The following is a 21,579-nucleotide window of genomic DNA, read 5'->3' on the forward strand; positions in this document are numbered from 1 at the left end:
TAACACCCCTCTCCTTCCCATATCCCATTTCAAAGCTGCCCCACCTAGCCATATCAGGAGAACCTAGGCATACCATACTTCCTTATAGGCTTTCCCAGGGGTATGTTATCTGTACAACCCAAGGACTCGATGGAAGAATGATATCTGACCAGGCCCCAAGGGCAGGAGCCAGGTTTTACCCCTTGTGTGTTCAGTGTTCCTCCTATCCCAGACCCAATCTAGTCCTTGGGCTGTTAGAGATGTGGCTCTCTCAATACCAGGTAAAATCTGGAGAATTCATGGTAACCTGAGGCCTGACCTAAGGGTTTCAGAAGAAACCCCTCCTTCTGTGAGGCTCACAGACCATCAGTCTACATGCAAATAGGTAGATAGCATGGTATTTCTTAACACTTCAATCATTCTCTATGTCTAGCTTGCCCACCCCCATGCCTTCTCATTTCTCCCTGAGAAAGCATACCTAGGGATACCCCTGGATTGCTCCACAACTGGAATGATGTTAGCACATCAGTAAAAATCTAAAGAGGAAGCACAGACACTGGACCAAAGTATATTATTACAGCTCTGGAAATTTAAGCCATCATGCCGGTCATCAACTGCCAGTATATTATCACCAATGAAAAATGCAAAAGCTTTGCCTCTTGGTCCCCACCCAACTGGTTCTTCTTACCTTTGGTTCCATTGAAATGAAACTGTGGGTTCCTCTACTGGAGAGAACTGACCTTTTAATTGTCCTGCTATGGTAGAAGTGGTAGTAGTCCTTCAGGGCCCCTATCTGCAAGGGCAGGGTGGGAGGGAAAGAACAAAAGAAAGGCATTAATGTAGGAAATGGTCTTCTGTTTTCCTGTTTTTCATTAAAATAAGAACACAAAACAAAAAAGGTCCATAAATTATGCAGTTGTTGGCTGGGCTTAAATGTTACCTGAACCCTGGTGATCACTTTTCAAAAGAGGGACATGTGATATGAAACAGAGTGTCCTTGAGGCAGTGACTGCGGAACTAAAGATTATAATGGGGCAGCTTAGCCTCTCCATATCTCCCTTTTAATGTTTAATTTATATGCAGCATTTTAAGTAATTCTATATCAATCTATATCCAAATGTGGGAAAGAGGGGGAAAAATCAAACAGCTATCTAGTTATAAAAACACATTGCATTTTTGTTTGCTCCTAGAAATGTACAATGAAGGACCTTGTTAGATTATTTATATAGTTAATTTGAAACGTCTTCAGCAGTTGATCATTCACAAAGATAACACCACTTAGTTTGTGCCCTGACTTCCATAGACAGTATAAATACATAGCTCATATTCATTTATTACAAAACTGAAAATGAAATGGCAATTTCTAAAAAAAAAAAAATCACACATCCTACCTATCAACTAAGCTTCCTGTGTAAAAATAGTTCAATGCACTTTATCTTAGCCATTTCTTTAACATTTTATTCTTCTTGTTTATGTATCCCTTACCTTAGTTAAAAACAGGTCAGTTTAAGTATGGCTTTGAAAATAAGTCCCTGTCCGCGTTGAGAAAAAAAACTAACAAAATCCCAAACAACCATATTTTTTCAGCCAATTATAGAATGTGGATCACAGAATGGAAATTGAACTATACAATGAACACAGGAGAGCTTGGTTCTAATTGCAAAGGACACTCACAGAACTAAATAGCATATACTTCCTAAGGCTCCCTTTCCTTTTCTATTAACCACTTCGGCACTCACTGGCCACAAAACCTTGCCCACAGCCGGCACTCACAGTCCCCACGATAGTTCGTGCTGTGCATTGACGACAAATCCGTTTTGCACTTGTGTGATGAGGAAAGCTTTAAAGCACTGAAAGACTGTTGTACTTTACAGGTAGCTTTACTTGTAATGTAAATCAGAATCGGTAACATATACATATATGTTTTCATTTACGTTATTTTTAAATGTTCGCAATTTTATTTTGATAAATGAAAAATTAGAAAAGTCATATGATGGCTGTTGGCTAAAGTCGCTGTGGGCGTTCATCTGTGGCTATGGACTACGCTGGTACCAAAGTGGTTAAATTGGACTTGGGGCTAGTTAATTTCTAAGACCACCTAGGGGCTCAAATTCCATTCTTTGACATTGACACTTTGCTTTGGGCAAGCACATGAAGTGGCTATTTCTCCAAAACACCCATGGCTCTACCCTAAACAAGAATGACCATCATCCAGGTGTTTTCCAATTGGGACAATACAAACATTGGGCTTTCCTAATTAAAAAAATAAAAAAGAAAGAAAAAAGTCATTGGCCCAGGTTAATATTTCCAGATAAAAGGTTTAATTTTCATTCTCTTCTTTTCATCACATTCTTAACCATCAACCCACTCAATTTCTGTGCCCATTAGAAATCATCTCCTCACGGGGGCTTTATGCTGTCATTGAATGTCTCATCATTACGAATCTGGAAGAATTCTGAAGTCTTGCATTTCTGATTCAAGTGTAAACTGCCCTGACCTACACTGAAAAGATCCTGGACTCTGAAAACAAGAAGGGACGAGGGCGGGGACATCCCTGCTGAAGCCGCCTCTCATCTCAGTGACCCGGGTCTCTGAAGCAGCAGCAAACAATGGGGAAGAGGATACAGGTGCCAGCCCCAGCTTCCATCAGTGTTTCAAGGAGAGATTTACAGAAGGATTTTAAGATTCCAGAGGACTAAGGGTAGAATTCAGGAGTGGCTGCGTAATCCTTTACAAAGAAAATCTTAAAATCCCAAGAAGCTTAGGGTTTTCTTCTCATGTAATTTTTGTCAAGAGTGTTTCTTGGTAAATATATAGTAGTTCTCATGGAGAGGAATGCAGAATCTCCGAGGAAGAACCTCATGGAATGACTAACACAGTTACTTCTGGGCTTCTCACAGGCATCTGCACTGCCCACTCCCTTACCCCCTCTGTTTTCTACACAGTGGCTTGAGTGATGCTTCCAAAATGTAACTCTGGCTGTTGTGTGTCACACCCCTGTCCAAAACCCTTCAGTGGTTTTCTCTTTGCTCTTAAAATGAATAGTATTAGTAAACATTTAATAATACTATTTCATACTATAGTTTTGAAAAGTACCTCAGAATAATGTATTAAACATCTACACTATGCCAGGAACTATTCTGTAAGCCTGACCTACCTCAGGGACTGAAGACATTAATTATCCTGCTCTGACCTACCGGCCTGGATGACCCGGCCCGGCCACCTGCTCTGACCCCGCCTCAAATCACACTCGCCCTCATTCTCTAGACTCCGGCCATGCCGGCTCCTTCAGTTCCTTGACTGTGTCATACTCACTGCTCCTTCTACCTACAGCACCCTCCTCCGCCTCCACCTGGATTCCTCTTCCTCATTCTTTCTCTCGTCGCATGGAGGAAGTCTTCTGAAACTACCCGGATGAGGTCAGCTTCATTAATTATATCATCTCATAGAATCATAAGAGTATGTACCTGGAGTTACACCTTGATTAGTACAATGACTGGTTTAATGTCTGTGTCCCCACCTGCCTGCTGTTCCACGGAAGCAGGAAGACATCCATTCTGCTCACCATTGTATTTCCCAGCTCCTAGCGCATGGCACGACACAGAATAAGGTCTCAGAAAAGATTGCTGAACGAGTGATCTAAAAATCAGAATTCTTGAATACTCAAGTCACATACAGTAGAGCTATATGTGGTTAAAATTTTCTAGTTGTAACTATCAAAGAACTATCAAATGAAGGCTAATTTCAGCAAAAATAGTTTAATTCTACCTTAAGTACCTACTCTGCCAAGGTTATGGTTCTGAAGGGTATGGGTTAAGACATCTCTACACTTTTTTTTGTTTTGGTTGCAAGACAACGGCTAAGAAGTAGTGTGCATTAGCTCAATTGTTCTGCTTCATCCAAACAAAATAATCTATCACCTTCTAAGGGAAAAAATGTATATATATATATATATATATATATATATATATATATATATATTTAAAAGCATGTTTAAGTGTCTTATGTATTAATATGCATATCCCTTATTGGCAAGAATTGTGTCTTTTATATTCTTTCAACAACACCAAGCATGCTGAGGGCATTTAATAAACATTAAGAAGAAAAATGTCACAACATGTTGGGAGTTATTCAAAAGAAAGACAGTGTAAGAAAACAGAGCAGTAATATTATCTATAAGCAGACATTCCACCTAGCTTCTCTGGGGTAATGTAAAACAAAAAATGACTGTGTTTATGTTATGCAATGGCAACAAGGGCTGAAACAAGGAACAATATACAACTAACATAGGGACATCTTATAAATAAATCAGGAACAATAGGAGTATATGAAGTATAAAATCGATAGCAAATAGTTCAAAGCCCAGCCTTCTCCTTAACACTACATAAAGGAAAGAGGATAATTTCCTCCCTCTTGGCCCTCATAAGCTCTTCTTCTATGCAATCACACAAAAGCACTCTTCCCTGCCTAGCAACACAATTCTATGTACAACACTACGTCAATGAATGTCATCTTGTGTTCATGATTCTGTCAAGATTTTTGTGCTTTTTCTTCCTTACTGGTAGCTCCTCACCCTTGCACCCAGAATTTTCCTATCACTACCCCTTCTCAAACCAAAATTTATTCTTAAGAAAGGCTTTTGTAAAGTATTTTATACTAAGGTGTAAATGACTGGTATGACTCTATGTTTCAGTTCTTTCAGGGATAACCGCATTTGATCAGAAAATTAACATTTGAGCTATAAATGTGTCCATAGTGCTTGTAATTTTGGAAAACAATCTTTGGAGTTTATTTTTTTCCTAGTGTCAGGAGGGAACCTTCCCAATGCCTCTAAATTCTCACATCACAAGTGAGCTATTGACTTTCGAGCAGAAGGCTGGGGTCTACACTTTACATTGGCTTTGCCCCTAAGGAGGAGCATCAGAATTTATTTCAGAATTTATTCACCACTAACAGTTTCACCTGAGCTTACCACTAAAACCCTCACCAGTCTGGTGACTCTCTGAATATAGTCTGTAGCTTCCTTACACATACACTTCTCTATTTTGACCAACCTACACCCTACAGAGGGTTTGGCCAGGACTGAGGCATTTCCTGAGATATAAGATTTTTCAGTGCTGAACCTGGGATAGTCCTAGGCAAATTAGGACAGTTAGCCACCTAGTTATGGAGTGCCAAGGTCACAAGCACTACAGTCACCTTGATGAACCTGTCAGTTCTCTCAGGCTGTTTGTCTGCCATGTTTTCCCTACTGCTCTCTCCAGTTTATAGATTCTCCAAATTCCTCACTTGTTTTGAAAAGTTATTTACTTCTATTCTACAAAAATGTTAACCCAAAGACAAAGGGAAAAATAGGAAAGGACATTTCACAAAAGAAGATATACAAATAGCCAATAAGCACATAAAAAGATGCTCAAATGCAATGCAAATTAAAATCATAATAGCAATGCACACACATTAGAATGGCTAAAATTAACAAGACTGACAATATCAAGTTTTAATGAGATTGAAAAGCACTGGAACTCTCATACATTGCTATGGTTCAACGTCTTTGGAAAACCGTTTGGTAATTTCTGCTAAAACATACACCCTCCTCATGATCTACACATTTCACTTCCAGGTGTTTACTCAAAAGAAATGAAAACATTATTTCCAAAAAAAAACTCACACTCAAATTGTTCATAGAATTTTCTTAATAATAGCCCCAAGCTGAAAACAATGCAATTGTCCATCAATAGGTGAATGAACAAATAGATTATGGTATATCTATATAATAGAATGCTATCCAGCAATAAAAAGCAATTAAAAGGAACAGACTATTGATGTATGCACCAACGTGAATGAATTTCAAAATATCATGCTGACACAAAAAAGTGCAGACTATAGGATTCCATTAGTATGAAATTCCAGAACAGATAAACCTAATCTATAGCGGCAGCAAACAGATCGGTGCTAGCCCTGAGTGCGGAGTGGGAAGTGGCTGGGAGAGGCCTGGAAAATTGTGTGGGGAACGTTTTGTATCTTGATTAGAATGGCGATCCCATCAGTGCACGGGTGTGTGCTAGAACCAGCTCGCTCTTCTTCCTAGGCTTTCAAACTCCAACTGCATCTTTTCCTAGCACCACATTCAATAATATCAGTTTGATAACTTGACTTCAACAATGATGGAAGTATTTACATCACAAAAAACTTGTCAAAGGCTGCAAATCAGGGCTTCCTTTTCTCCCTGAAGAGTCTGTGGTTAAGTATTTATCAGCATACCACAAGGTACATACTTTTGTCAACACTCATCCAACTTTATACAGAAATGGCTGCATTTGGGATACTTAAATTATACCTCGATAACCAGTGATTTAAAAAAAAAGTTATAAATTCCTCTATTCTGACTTCTGGTTATCTTTCTGCAATCTATAGAATGACTTGGAGATTGAGAAATGGAAGAACCCAGTTACCTAGAGCTGGAATCTGTCCTCCAGCTCACACCTCTTTCTACCTGCTCAGGTGGGATGGGGAAGAACCAAGTCACCAACCTCGTTCCAATGCCCAGAACTGAATAGTAGGAAACTTCCACTAAACTCATTTCCAATTTAAACAGAAAGTTACGGAGGCAGCACTTGTATATACCGTTTTCCCTTTATTAAAATGTACAGTGTGATGCTTCCTTAGAACTTCCCCAAATGTGAGAATGTTAAAATAATTGTAACTATTTGCCTCCTATGTTCCAGACTCCATAACATTCAAAGGAGAACCACAGAGAAGGAGGCCATCATTGCCTTCCTCAGCCACCAAGAGCACCCCAACCTGCACCCACTTTCCTCTGCCTGGAGTTCTCCTCCAGAGATCACCATGACTCACTGCTTCCGGGTCTTTGCTCGAATGCTGCCTTCTCAGGGAGCCTTTTCCTGACCACTCTATTTAAAATTACAGTCACCCTCTCTGGCATACCCCATGCCCAGGTCCCAGGTTTATTTTTCTCCATAACACTTATCATCACCTAACATAGTATGTATTCTGCCTATTTGTCCCATTTATTGTTCGTCTTCCCCCACTAGAATATAACTCCACCAGCGCAAGGATTTTTGTTTTATTCACTGCTGGATTAGCCTTAAGCTCCTGTTAACAGTGCCAGGCACAACCAATCAATGTGTGAATGAAGGAATGAATGAATCGCCCCTGCCCTTGCAGAACCCCAAACAACAGTGGGCCTGTCTCCCTAAACCTTAGGGAAGGTTTCTTGCTCATCCTTTTGTGGCCCTTTTTGTGTAGAACATTAACATACAATGTAACTCATGCCTTATGCTTAATAATTGATGAATGAACACATGAAACATCACATGTAAATATATCTGAAATTAAGAATTTATCAGCAACAACCACATAACCACCAAAGTCTGTCTTTCTATTTCTTAGTCCCTTCCCTCATCCCATCAGAGTAACGACTTCTTCAAATCATTTAGCAAAAATGATATTTATAACAAGGCTATTGAATTAATTTAAAATATTGAATCAGAAGGCAAGGAAATGCAGAGATCTGATGAACTGGTAATACTGATGGAATACAAACCTAGCAGCAAGCATCACTTCACTGCAGCCTCACATAGTATCATTATTCCTATTTTACACACAAGAGAGCAGAATCTCACAAAGTTTAAGAACCTGTCTATGGTCATAGTTAAAGGATGAAGCAAAGGTTGATGTTGGGCAGCCTAACTCCAGAGCATGTGCTCTTAACTGCTCTAAAAGATGTTTAAAATGAAAAAGTTTCTAAGGATGAACTTATAATGATAGCTACCCAGAGATCTCAATTATTATCCAGAAAACTATCTTCCAAAGAGCAGTATAAAGAGAGGATGTTTTCTAGGGATATTTCCATCTACTTTGAGCAGATGCAAAAAGAAAGTGTTGCCACGTATCTTCAAGAGTAGGAGAGAGCTCATTCCTCTACTCTGTGGGGACAAGAAACCTGGTCTCCTGGTCACCAAACTTAACCTTTGGTGTTTTCACGTTGGTGAGAAATTATGTTTAAGACACACTTGCACTACCAGGCTCAAGGGATAAAGTTAAACAAGCACAATCCCCTGTTGCTAAGACTCATAGATGCTATTGCAAGGGGGCCATGGAATGCCACACAATGACACTAAAAGTTCCAAGTCCATCATTCAGAGAATCCTTGTGATTTTTTCCTAAATTCCTTCAGGTTCAGCCGCAGCATTTGAGCTCTTCCAAGAATGCCAGTAGAGGGCATGAATTTAGAGCAAAATCACTACACTAATTTTTTTTTTTTTTAAATATCAGGATGCTCAAGGAAAGATAAATAATCGCTATGATTTCAGGTACATAATCTCTTAAGAAATGCAGGTATGTGGTAGGCCGATTAAATGGCCCCCCCAAATATGTCTATGTCCTAATCCCCAGAACCTGTGACTATGTTACCTTATATAGCAAAAGGGACTTAATCAGATGTGACTAAGTTAAGCATCTTGAGATGGGGAGATTATCCTGGACTATCTGGGGGCTTACTATCATCACAAGGGTCCTTATAAAAGAAAGAGTAGGCAGCAAAGTCAGAGCAGGAGACTGCAGAAGCAGCGATCAGAGAGTGATTTGAAAATGCTATGCTGCTGGCTCTGACAACAGTAGAAAGGGCCCAAAACCAAAGAATCCAGACACCCTCTAGAAGCTGGAAAAGGCAAGGAAATGAAGTCTCCTCCAGACTCTCCAGTAGGAATACAGCCCTGCTGGCACCTAGATTTTAGGTTCAGACTTCCGGCCTCCAGAACTGTAAGGTAAGAAAGCCACTAAGTTGGTGGCAATTTGTTACAGCACCAATAGGAAACTAATGCAAAGTAGAGCTAATACCTCAATGGACACCCATGAGAAGAAAAGGAAATTAAACTAGATAGATTACTTGTATTTGGAGCCCTTTTATTCTTCATAATTTTCAGGACTCTCTGGGCATTCTATTATCCATTTCCAAATAGCCGTACCAATATACTAATTAGTGTTTAATACTGGTCAGGTACTGTGCTAAGCACTTTGTTAGCATGATCTTGTTAATCCTCAAAACAAACCGAAGTCCAAAATGAAGCAATTTGCACAGAAAAACAGAACTAGTAAATGTCTTGCCTACACAAAGCCACTGAGTAATTAACACTAATAAAAGCTCCCACTTACTGCATGCTTTCCTACATTGCACCTAATCTTCCCAATAACCCTGCAAAGGAGGGAGAATTATTCTAATCTTATGGACGAGGAAACTGAGTATAAACCCTAGAGAGGTTAAATAACATGACCAACTGAGGAAGTGTCCCAGCTAGGATTTGAAACCAGGTCAGTCTGACTCCAAAACTCTATCACAGCACTTGGATTTTATTTAAAATTTATTCAAAGGGTTTTACAGAGCCAAATGTGATTCTATGGGCACGTTGAAATATTATCCCCACCCCATCTCACCTTCTTACCCTCACCAATATAAGGCCTTATTATTTTATTCGAAAGCCACCCAAGCATACTATAGGAGAATCTGTATCCTATGTTCATCTTAAAAAGCAGGTAATGAAAAACATCTTGGTTATGCATCTCAAGCAACCAAAAACAGATACAACAATTTCACTAAGGAAACCTAAGACATAGCAAATAGATTTTCCCAGGTTTGAGTGAAAAACCTATAGTCTGCCCCACTATTCACAAGGGACATGAGATTTGCCCCAAAGCAAATCATAGAATACCAGAGTTGGAAAAGACCTTAATAGGATTTTAGTCTACCATTCCCGTTGGATGCAGAAATCCATTCTTCTAACTGGAATTTTCTGGGGCAGCCCATTTGTTAGAAAGTTCTCCCCAATAATTAGCTTAAATCCACTTACTATTCCTGGTTCAAGCCTGTGGCAACAACTCAATAGTGTCATCCCTCTTCTACATGCCAGACAGCCAATATGTCCCTACTGGGTCTTCCTTGTTTCTGGCTGAACAACCAAGTTTTTCCATTTTTTTTTTTTCCCTCATGTAACAAGCCCTCTCAGGTTGCTTCCCCCAGACAGGCCATCTGTAACATCTCTCCAGAAGACCTGGAGGCCAGAACATAACACATCTCAACTCCAGGTATGGTAAAGCCAGGATAGAGTCCATGATAACCACGGCCTCTCTTGGCAATGTACTTCTAATAAAGTAGCTTAAAATTGGAATATTTTTAGTGGAATGAACTCAATAATCCTCAGAAACCCTTTTTAACTTGGTTCTCCTCCAGTCTGTATTCTAACTTCTCAAATGCAAATGATAGAAATTTACATTTCTGTTGAATATTGAATTTCATTTTCTATCTTCTACTCAGTGCATTTACAGCCTGTCTAGACATTCATTTATTTACTGTGTACTATGTCCCAAGCAATGATTCCAACACACTGCAGACAGAGTGAACAAGACAAAGTCCCTGCTGACATGAAGATGATGTTCTTACTTGATTCCGTCAACCTCACTGTGCCAATTGCAAGTCTCAAATTTATTTCTTCTCTACTGAATCAGAATACTTTTCCCAAGAGTACTCAAATAAATTTTCATATTGATACACTACAGATAAGGATTGGATTCAACACTGAGCTTACAATATGTTTGTAGCAGTGATTTAAGAATGACCTGGAAATGACATTAGGTTTCTGTTTTCTTCATTTTTGTCCAAAATGAACAATTGTGTCCTTAATGCAAAATAATCCTTGTACTATATTCCTCAGATAAGAGCATTTATTACTGTTATTTATAGTCAGCTATTCTTCTAAACAGTTTTTAGAAACTCATCTGTAAGTAATTTTTGGAGAAACTAAAAGAAATTATTGTTTAATTTCTAAGCTGTTCCACCAGCTGATAAGACACACATCACACAAACATACACACAAACAAATAAAACAGAACCCAAGAGAGACTGAGAGAGCACCCACATAGACTACACGGAGATCTGTACTCTTCATTTACTGATCATCTTAGCAACTTGAAGCATTTCCAGATATATGAAAACAAACAGAAAATATTAAACATTTTCATCTATGGAAACAGTGCTAGAATTACACCCTATAACAGTATATTTTCTATTTAGGCCCAGTGATTCTCAACCTTGCTATATATTATAATTATATGGGAGATTTAAAAAAATATTAATGCCTGGGATGCCCCCAACACCTTCCCCAGAGACTCTGATGTAAGGGTCAGAGTTAAGGCCAGGGCATGGTATTTTCTTTTTAAAGACCGGGAGTGGTGGCTTGGGCCTATAATCCTAGCACTCTGGGAGGCCTAGGTGGGCAGATTGCTTAAGGTTAGGTGTTCGAAACCAGCCTGAGCAAGACCTTGTCTCTACTAAAAATAGAAATAAATTAATTGGCCAACTAAAAATATATAGAGACAATTAGCTGGGCATGGTGGCACATGCCTGCAGTCCCAGCTACTCAGGAGGCTTAGGCAGGAGGATTGCTTGAGCCCAGGAATTTGAGGTTGCTGTGAGCTAGGCTGATGCCACGGCACTCTAGCCCAGGCAACAGAGTGAGACTCTGTTTCAAAAACAAACAAACAAAAAAACCGTCTAGCCTAGGTGAAGAACCACTATTCTAATCTATCCAACTCATTCTGTAGAAGTAGAACCATTTTCCCTGAATTCTGTGATCTCATCTCCATTCAAATATTCCCATCTACTTAATGGGAAAAAGCTCTAATTAATTTGATTTTAAAATTAATGTAACTGGCATCTTTTGTTCTTTTGTTCCTTCCTTTAATGATTTTAAAAGTCCTCTTACCCCAAAACAATTTAGAAAAAATGTATTTAGTATAACCAGATTCAGAATTTCTAATATTTTATCATACTAGTCAACAGAGGCAATTTTGAGCTCTACAGCATTTTAAAAAATTCATTTGATTCTTAAAGAGGAAGATTCAGAGAACAGAAGCTGTGAGCATTAAAGACATGTTGTAGAGACCACGTGTGCTCAAAGGAGCAGCTTAAGACTCAGGGCACCTGATGGCCTTGACACTCTCAGTTTAAAAACCCTAGTAGGAGAAGAAGCTCCCTCCATGTCTTTGCTAATGGCTACTCAGAGATGCCTTGTTCATCTGTCCCCATCTTGCTCCTTCTGGGTACTAGCAAATTGTTCTTGCCTGGTAATGGCCACAAAACTGAGCCCAGAGCAGGAAAATGGCAGCAGCAGCTGTGGTAATGGCAGAGGGAAAGTGGATGAGACAGATGTGAACTTCTGCATCTAGGCAGGTGTGAGGTTGGGTCCTATTTTTATAGCTCCTGAGGCTCAGCCACTATGGGCAGCTCCTGGCCTGCAATATTGAAGATAGCACAGACACACATCTATTAGAATAGATAAAAAAAAATTTCAGATGGTGATATCAAATGATGGTGAGGATGTGGGGTAAGTGGAACACTCACACATCGTTGTTGGGAATACCTGGAAAACAGTTTGGCAGTTTCTTATAACATTATCAATAAATATTCACTTATTATAAGACCCGGAAATCCCACTAAGTATTTTCCCTTCACAAACTATAATAAAGATTTATGTTCACTCAAAAACTTGTACATGAATGTTACAGCGGTGTTAGTCATGATCACCAAAAACTGGAGACAACTCAATAGCCTACAATTGCGAATAGAGAAACAAACTGGTACATCCATACAATGGAAGACTACTCATCAGTAAAAAGGAACAAATGACTGATTGATTAATCAGGGGTGATCTCAAATGCATTATAACAAAGGAAAGAAGGCAGACTCAAAGGGCTGCATACTGTCTTATTCCATTTCATACAACATTCTGGAAGAGGCAAGATAGACAGAAAATAGATTGGCAGTTGCCAAGAGTGGGGGCGTGGAGGACGGGGCAGGGGCTGCTTACAAAGCAGCACTAGGGAATTTTTTGAGTCAATGGAATTTTTGCATACCTTTATTAGGGTGGTGATTATACAGCTATATGCATTTGTCAAAATGTATAGAACTATACAGTGAATTTTACTGTATGCAAATGATACCTCAATAAACCTGATTTTAAAAAAAAGAAAGCTCATAGGGAAAAGCCCAGTCACCAAGGTAACTAGTTGGAAAGGTAATGCAAATGGAAAGCATAAAGTTAAGAATGTATTTGTTTAGATTAAAATATATTATCAAATTGGCATTATTCAATTGAAGAACTTCCCTAAAGCCATAGCAACCACATCAACATTTGGAATTCCACATTGCAAACAGCAACCCTGAAAATCATTTACAACATGTAAAGCTTTCCTTTTATGACGTATATGAAATATTTCCACATTTCTTAGTACAGTACTGCTTTCCACTAACATGACCATCTTAATCACAAAAAAATACAAATGTTTGTGCATTTGGAACTATTGTAAATGCTGAAAAAATGGCTGGTAATTTTGAAGCAAAGATGAGAAGCTATAAATGGCTCAGAGTCTCCTAAGTGCCATTAGCCATACACCTAATATAACTATCTTGAAATAAGTAAAAATCGATAAATCAGTGATTCTCAAAAGCATGGCCCTGACACCAGAAGCAAGGGGCCAGCAATACTGGCGTGGCCTATGAGGTTGGTAGAAATGCACATTAATGAGCCCCACCCCAACCTACATTAGAATTCTGCTCAGCCAACCCAGGTCAACAGGTGACGAAGTGGGTACACAAGAGGAACCCATGAAGCAACATTCAAAAAAGGATGCAAGCACATTGTTGTCTACCCTGACCTGTGCAGTCAACATGAAGAACAAATGTACCCCTGCATATATCCACTCAATAGATATTAATTTCTAGGTTTTACCCTTTTATAATGCTATGAGCCCAATCTATGTTTAAAATAAAAATTAGATTTGAAGAAGAGTTTTATCCAAGCTCAACTCTAGGAGATAATTAAAAACATTAATAATGTTCATGATACTAACAGAAGCGTCATTATATACAATAGACTATCTTGACGAAAGCTCAGTTCACTTCACATCCAAGACAGTAAAGTTTCAGAACTAAAAATTCACAGGTGATATGCATACTAAAATTGTGACTACTAAAAATTAAAAGTTTGTCTTCTCATCACCATTAGGTCCTACCATATTTTATTTTTGTGTGGATGATATCTTCTTAGCTTCTATTTTCCATATAGAAGAACCAATAATGATTTCTAAATTTTTAATAAATATCTCAAATCATAAAGATCAGAACCTACTTCCTCTTTCCAAGTAAAATGTTTAGGTATCTCAACAGATATCTTAGTAGAAAAATATTATTTTTTATCAGGCTTAATGAGAGTTCATCAAGTACAGGAAAGATGAATAAAGTAGTCCCAAATATCATCATAATTTATCAGTAGGTATGGTCAATTTAGAAAACAAGGCTTTATTTGCATTAAATTATCGATATCTCCTCTTGAGGTCCTGCTTCATTTTTTATTGTTGTTGTTGGTTTTTGTTTTTGTTTTGTTTTATACTTGAGAATGGGTCTTGCTCTGTTTCCCAGGCTAGAGTTCAGTGGCATCATCACAGTTCACTGCAATCCAAACTCTTGGGCTCCAGAGATTCTCCTGCTTCAATCTCTAAAGTAGCTGGGACTACAGGCATGCACCACCACAAATGGCTAACTTTTCTATTTTTGTAGAGATGGGGGTCTTGTTCTTGCTCAGACTGCTCTCAAACTCTTGGCCTCAAAGTATCCATGTGCTTCGGCCTCCCAAAGTGCTAGGATTACAGGCATGAGCCACCACACCAGGCCATGAGGTTCTGCTTCATTGATACTACCTATCCATGATATCCACGAACTATTAATATAAATTCCTGATTCTGCATAAATGGACTATCTACTTTTTGAATCATCTATCTAGAGGCAGACATTGTATCTGATGCTAGCTCCCAGTTGGCATGTGGTTCTTCAATAGATGTACGCTCAAAGCAACAAAATTTGTTCATTAGCTTAAGTAAAATATTACCAAGATAGATCTGTTGCCACTCACCTCCACAGACACTTGCTCCCAAAACACATAAAAATAATGCCAAGTGTTTTGGATTACCACTGTGTTTCAGCACCATTTGCGACTGCCCACTTTAAGAATTTCATAACCTTGGAAACAGGATAAATAACTCATCAGGCCTCAGGACACATATTTTTGCTTTATTATCTTATCCTATGTAACAGCAATATTAAGTGCTTATATTCACACGCTTTTCCCATCTTTAAAGTGTTTTCCCATACATTGTTTTATATAAAATAATATTGCACCCCTTTATAAAACTTGTCAATTACTTCCTGTTACTTTTATGATAAGATCAGAAACTTCTTTAACTGACCCAGGAGGGGCTACCAGATCTACCTCCCATTTACCTTTTCAGTATCATTTCCACCCCTCTCACCCTAGCCCTCATTCACTACACTCTAGCCTCTGGACTTTTGTACTTGCTGTTCCATCTGCCAGGAATGTCCTTAAAAACAAAACAAAACAAAACAAAACAAAAAAAACTTCCATTCTCTAATTCCTTCTCTTTTTTTAGACCTTACCTCAAATATCACTTCCTCGGAAGTCAAAGTCTTCGTTGACCTCCCTGCTAAGTTGCCTTCCCCAGTTACCCTCTATCTCCCTGATCTGTTTATTTCCTTACTAACTTTAAAATACTGCTGTATTGCCACCACCCATCACAGTGCCTGGTATACAGCTATTGCCCAATAAACATGTATAGAATGGATAAGTGAGTGAAAGAATACTGTGAAATAAGTAAAGGATTGTTATCTCCATTTTCCATGCAACAAAAGTGAGGCCCAGCTAAATTCAGTGATTTACCCACCTTTATACTAGTAGCAAATGAGAGAAACAAGATTTTTCTGACACTAAGCCCAATGCTATTTTCACTATACTTCATTAAACCTAAATAGGCTAAAATATATCATAATTTATTCTTGGAGTCATATTTTTAATTGTTGTTAAAGTTTTAACCCCAATCCGATTAACTTTAAGATTAATATTTTTATCACAATAATTGCTGAGCCTGTCTGAAGTGCCAAACTTTTAATTTTTTTCTTAATATAAAAAGTCCACTGACCTTTTTATCTCAGCAGCTGGCTTGGTCTTAAATACATGTCAAATAAACCCAAAAAAGATAGTTTAAATAACCATTATGCCTACCAAGTAAATGTTTGTGTCCATAAAATAGAAAGTTGGAAGTGATGTTTAAGAAAATGTACTTCACAGGCTAGATTAAGTTTTAAGTATCTCTCTTCCATCATTCCTAAGTACTTACTGTTGACGTAAAAGATAAACCCAATATAGTGTTTTACCAAAAGAATCATTGCAATGTTTACAGATTTTTGCAGTAACTAAACACATTTATTTATCTGGACAATACCTCATATCTGGATAAATGAAGAAAAAGTAAGTGCATTTAATATATATTAAGCTTCTAGTTGAAACTTCCACAAGACTGAAAATTAATCCATGAATTATTTTAATATTCCAAACACTGCATATTGTCAGATAGCTACATTTGCATTGCTCAAATAGATGCAGGTAATTTAGTGGAAGAACAGCACTCCACAAGTTTTCCTCCCTCTTTGTTCTAGCTAAATGCCAACATTCTGTAGCTGACTTTCGAAATAGGTTTAAAGCCCTGAGACTAAAGTGATAAAGAACCAGGGTAGGGAATGGTTCTGGCAGCCACAAGCACTTACTCCCATTTCATATGTATCGTGCTAATTTCAGTTATTACAGTGACTGCATTAGATATGCTGATACGTCTCTATTCTGTTGTTGCATTACTGCCTAACTTTCACAGACCTATAAACAGAACTTATGTTGCTCATTGTCATGGAGGCAGCAACTTACCCCTCATCACACAGTTTCACCAACCAAACCACCTGATACGGTCAGGATCAGCCAAGGAAGGCCAAGTTAAGCTTGCTAGCCCTGAGCACCAAAGCTGTGGATAAAGGCAGCCCCATTATAACACAGACAGATTCCCACTTGCCAAAGTGATTACTATACCCACCTCCCCCAAAATGAACCCTCTGACTTTCTGAAGGAGCCTTCTGAAAGAGTTCTCTGGTTCCAAAGGACAGAACAAGATGGTCATGCTTTAGCCATTTGATCAATCATTTACCTTATTACTAAACAGTCATCATGGTAGAACCATGAACTATTCCTCAAACCTTTTACCGTATCAAAATCAGAAAAAAAAAAAACTATCATTTTTCTTATCAAGGCAATATAATGAAAAGGGTATAAATGTCAGATTTTCATAAAACTAGGGAAAAAATACTGAGCCCAAAATTGAGTTATTTGCTCATGTGCCACATACCTATACATGCAAACTCCCTTAACCAATTTTTCCCACACACATATCTCCTACAGAAACACAGGCCCTGATAAATACAAAAAGTATTGGCAGGAATTATTAAAGATATATATATATATATATATATACACACACACACACACACATCCTACAGAGGATCATGATGAATAGAAAAGCTTCTCTACATTATTAATAAAATAACTCTCAGAAGTCACTTTCACAATCAGAGCTTGAAGATGCTGGAACTCAGGTCTCCTAAATACCAGCTTAGTGCTCTATCCATACCTCTTTGGGGGCCTCAGTTTCTTAATTTCTATAATGAGGTGCCTAGGTGACATTGTTGCTCCCAACACTAAAACCCAATGGGTCTAACCACCTAAGAAGCATTTATATTTTAGGAAATAAATACTAAGGCTCCTCCAAAGCCATGGATTGTTGGAAGGGCCATTTCATTCAACACAAATAAATTACCCATTAATTAAAACACACACACATACACACACACACACACACACACACACACATACACACACTTTCTTCCCAATAGTAAGTAGCAACCAAATTCGATGTGGGGGCAAAAGGCAGTGCCTTAGTGGAATGCTGGAACCAGCAAGATTTGAGCAATAAATTTTATGGAACTTCGTCATACTCTCACATCGGAGAGCCCTTTATGATAACAGTCAAGTCAATCCATTTGGTTGAGTTAATAATTAGTTTAAATCTGTTACAGGTTAATGATGCATGGCCAAGTCACTCTGGGCACATGATGATACAGAGAATGTGACACAATTTGTAGATAATATTTTGCACTGCCCTTCATTTTTCCTGATTTCCTATGCTGATTAGAAAACTACAAGTCATTTCAGAACAAACAGAACCCTCAGATGTATATACATACAAGCTGGATTAAGGGGGGCTGGGGAGAAGCATCCTCCCAAGGAAACACATACGGTTTCGGAGGGACCTCTCAGGAATTGAGATAGACCCAGGCCACTTCTGTATTTTGAGGTTCCTGGTGTATTACAAAATAAGGAAATGCCAAAATATGTAGCTTATTTATTTAAATATTTACGTGTAACCTCGAAATACAACTGTGCTACTCACCAGATCGTTTCAGAATGCACAATGTATACCAGCTCCTAGTGTCTTAGTGAGCTGTGGTAATGAGACATGACATGAAAGTTTTCAAATGGACATTGTTTTTCATTCCAGTCAGGACACGAAACTGTGACTATAAGCTTACTGGAAGATATCTCATAAATATACCTTGAGCCAAACGATCCTCCAGCCCATATGCCCAGTACCTTATCCCCTGGGTCCTCTGAAGTTTATTTAGAGATTTGTGAAGTGGACAGGGCCTCTCAGTATCAATTATACATAAAAGCACAAATAATGTGACACTAAACATCAACAAATACTTAGATACTCATATGTGTAGCTATGCAAAGATCATCTTCTACCACAAGTGCAAATGGATTGTAATTAGGCAAAATCTGACCATCAAGGCATCAAAATGGAATACGGTTGGAAATGAGCTAATGATTCATATGTTTTGATGGCAATGGAAAGGGAGAAGGCTGAGACCAGAGCGGAAGGAGAGTGGATTCTTCCAGGAACGAGAAGCTCTGAGCTCTGTGGGCACAGCCAGCATCCCAGGGCTCAGTTACTCTTCTGAACCCTAGGTGCCCATTTAAGACCCCACCCAAGCCCGAATTAACCAGGCTCTCTGAAGGTGTGTGTAAAGGCTCTCAGATGTATGAAATGTGCAGCCAGGGCTGAGAGCCACTTGAGTCAAGGGAGCTGAGGATCAGGGAAAGAAAAGGTTAAGTAAGATGAACTCCAACACTCAGGAATTGGGGGACTGCAAGGAGCCAGAGCAGGTTGGTTCTAGAATCTGGTGTGGGAATGGGGTAGGGAGGTACTCAGAGCTAGATCCCTTTGTTCTTTGCCTGATAAGTAGAGGAACATAGCTCTCTACAGAGGAAAGGACATTCAGATGATTGAAGCAATGGCAAGCTAAACTCAGACAACATTCTTCTCCACATTAGACTGCACTGATGTAGCCTTCCCTTATACAGTGTTTTCCTGAAAACAGGACCTACCCATAAAATAAGCCCTAGTAGGATTTCTAAGCATTTGAGTAATATAAGCCCTACCCCGAAAATAGGACCTAGTGATGGGCGTGGCTATGCAGCGTATCTGCACAACCCATGCATTTCGTCTCAGAGTGGTAAAAAAGACGAGCAGCCCTTCTCATCTGCCCCATGACAGCTCTATTGCTCAACATGAGAGATTGGGGCCAATGGTTCTAAAGGAAATAGAGTCACAAGAAATTCAAGATGGAATTCCAGGTTTGGAGAGTTATGATGATGTTCCAGAAGAAGACGACTTAACTGTATTTGAATAAATGTAGATTGTTGTACCATACTTAAAAAAAATAACACATCCCCTGAAAATAAGCCCTAGGGTGTCTTCTTGAGGAAAAATAAATACAAGACTCTATCTTATTTTCAGGGAAACACGGTACTATATGTACAGATTTAAACATTCTCAACAATCACCTCCTCTTATGTAGTAGAAGAGGTCACAGCTCTGCTCAAAGCTGTCAAATGGCCTCCTACTTCACTCAGAAAAAATCCAAAGTCCTTACTGCACATGGTCTGCAAAACCTACAGTCCTGCTCCTCAAAGTGCTGCCCTAGGACCAGCAGCAGTGGCGGTGGTACAACCTGAGCACTTGCTAGAAACGCTGAATCTCCAGCCCCACCTCGGAACTACTAAGTCAGAATCTACACTTTCATAGATCCCCAGGTGTACCACCTTGGGGATCTAACCCACCTCTCCAACCCACTCCTAGCACCTCTCTGGTCTGTCTTCTATCATACTCTTGCTCACTCAGCATTGCTAGTCTTTCTGCTATTCCTCCAACATACCAGGTTCTCCTGCCCAGGGCCTTTGCATTTGCTGTTTCCTCTACTAGAATGTTCTTCCTCCACATATCTATAAGGCTCATATCTTTCGCTCACCTCCTTCAGATCTTTGCTTATACCACCTTCTCCGTGAAAACTTCCTTTATCATCCTGTTTACAAATGAAAAGAATTTTTCCAGATATTCCCTCTTCCCTGCTCTGTTGTTGTTTTTTCTTTTTTTTTCCCCTCTTTGCTGTTCTTTGTCCATAGCACTTACCATCATCTGATATATTTTTTGTTTCTTATTCATTTGATTATTAGCAGTCTTCCTGTGGTAGACTACAAAATATGACCACAAATTCTTTGTATTTACTTCTATTGAGAGGTAAAATATATATTTCCACTTCTTGAAGCTGGGCTTGGCCCTGTAACTTGTTTTGACCTATGAGGATATTAAGACACAAGCAGAAATTTGAAGAAGACCTACACACATGGAAGGTGTCTCTCTCTAGCTGCTGGGATACCTCCTGCCACTATGGGAAGAAGCCTAAGTTCACCTGCTAGGTGGTGAGACACTGGCCAGGCATCCTCCCATCCCCCATAGTCCAAGCCAGCAGCCAGCACCAACCACCAGGTATGTGAGCAAAGCCATTCTAGACCAGTCGGGCCCTGATGACCCAGCAGTGGACTGAAGAACCTACCAGCCAACTTACAGCCTCACAAGTGATAATGATCTTGGTGGTTATGCCAGATTTCTGGGTGATTTATTTTGAAGCAAGCAGATACCTTTCTCCTAAAAGTATAGAAGTCCCAAGAAGGTAGGGATTTGTGTGCACTGCTGAAACTCCAGGGCTTAGTACAGTGTTCAGCAGAGGGTGGGGATTCTAAAATATTTGCAATGAATGTTGAAGGACAGAACGATAGCAAAAGGAAAACTCACAAGTAAAAGAAATTAATAAAGGCCAGAGATGGGCCTCCACAGCTGAGGGACTAGAAAGTGGGAGAAAGACTTCCTGGGTTCACCAGAACCATTGCTTTTTCAGAATTAGGTTGAACAAAATAAGATGTTGATTACTTTGGTAATAGAATATTTTTGCAAAAAAAATTTTACATGTTCACATACAGTGTATCAAATTTATTCAAAATAGCTCTAGTTTCATGATGCTTAACTTGCCTAATTCTGTACAACCATGTGACCTTCAGAATATTTTTCACATTATGCAGCATTTACTCTCCACGTTTTAAGTTGTTCCGATTTTTAACAGATCGCAAAATCGGCGAACCAAATCACTGCATGTTGCTTCAATTCTGTCTTGCCAAAGAAGAAAAATCTGTTGCTTTGGATTCATTTCAACAGTTGGAAATTCAGGCCATCACATTT

At 39.0% G+C, this 21,579-nt stretch overlaps 1 protein-coding gene across 2 annotated transcripts in view; it reads right to left on the bottom strand.

Moving 5' to 3' along the window:
* The window catches only part of PCSK5 (proprotein convertase subtilisin/kexin type 5), a 427,474-nt gene that overhangs the window by 389,789 nt on the left and 16,106 nt on the right, over positions 1–21,579 (bottom strand). For both annotated transcript variants that reach the window (XM_012759779.2, XM_012759782.2), the window contains exon 2: positions 668–772. In XM_012759779.2, coding sequence (XP_012615233.2) covers positions 668–772 — 105 coding nt within the window. The remainder of the gene's footprint in view (positions 1–667; positions 773–21,579) is intronic.

This window comes from Microcebus murinus, chromosome 12 (genome assembly GCF_040939455.1).
Source record: "Microcebus murinus isolate Inina chromosome 12, M.murinus_Inina_mat1.0, whole genome shotgun sequence".
Taxonomy (NCBI): domain Eukaryota; kingdom Metazoa; phylum Chordata; class Mammalia; order Primates; family Cheirogaleidae; genus Microcebus; species Microcebus murinus.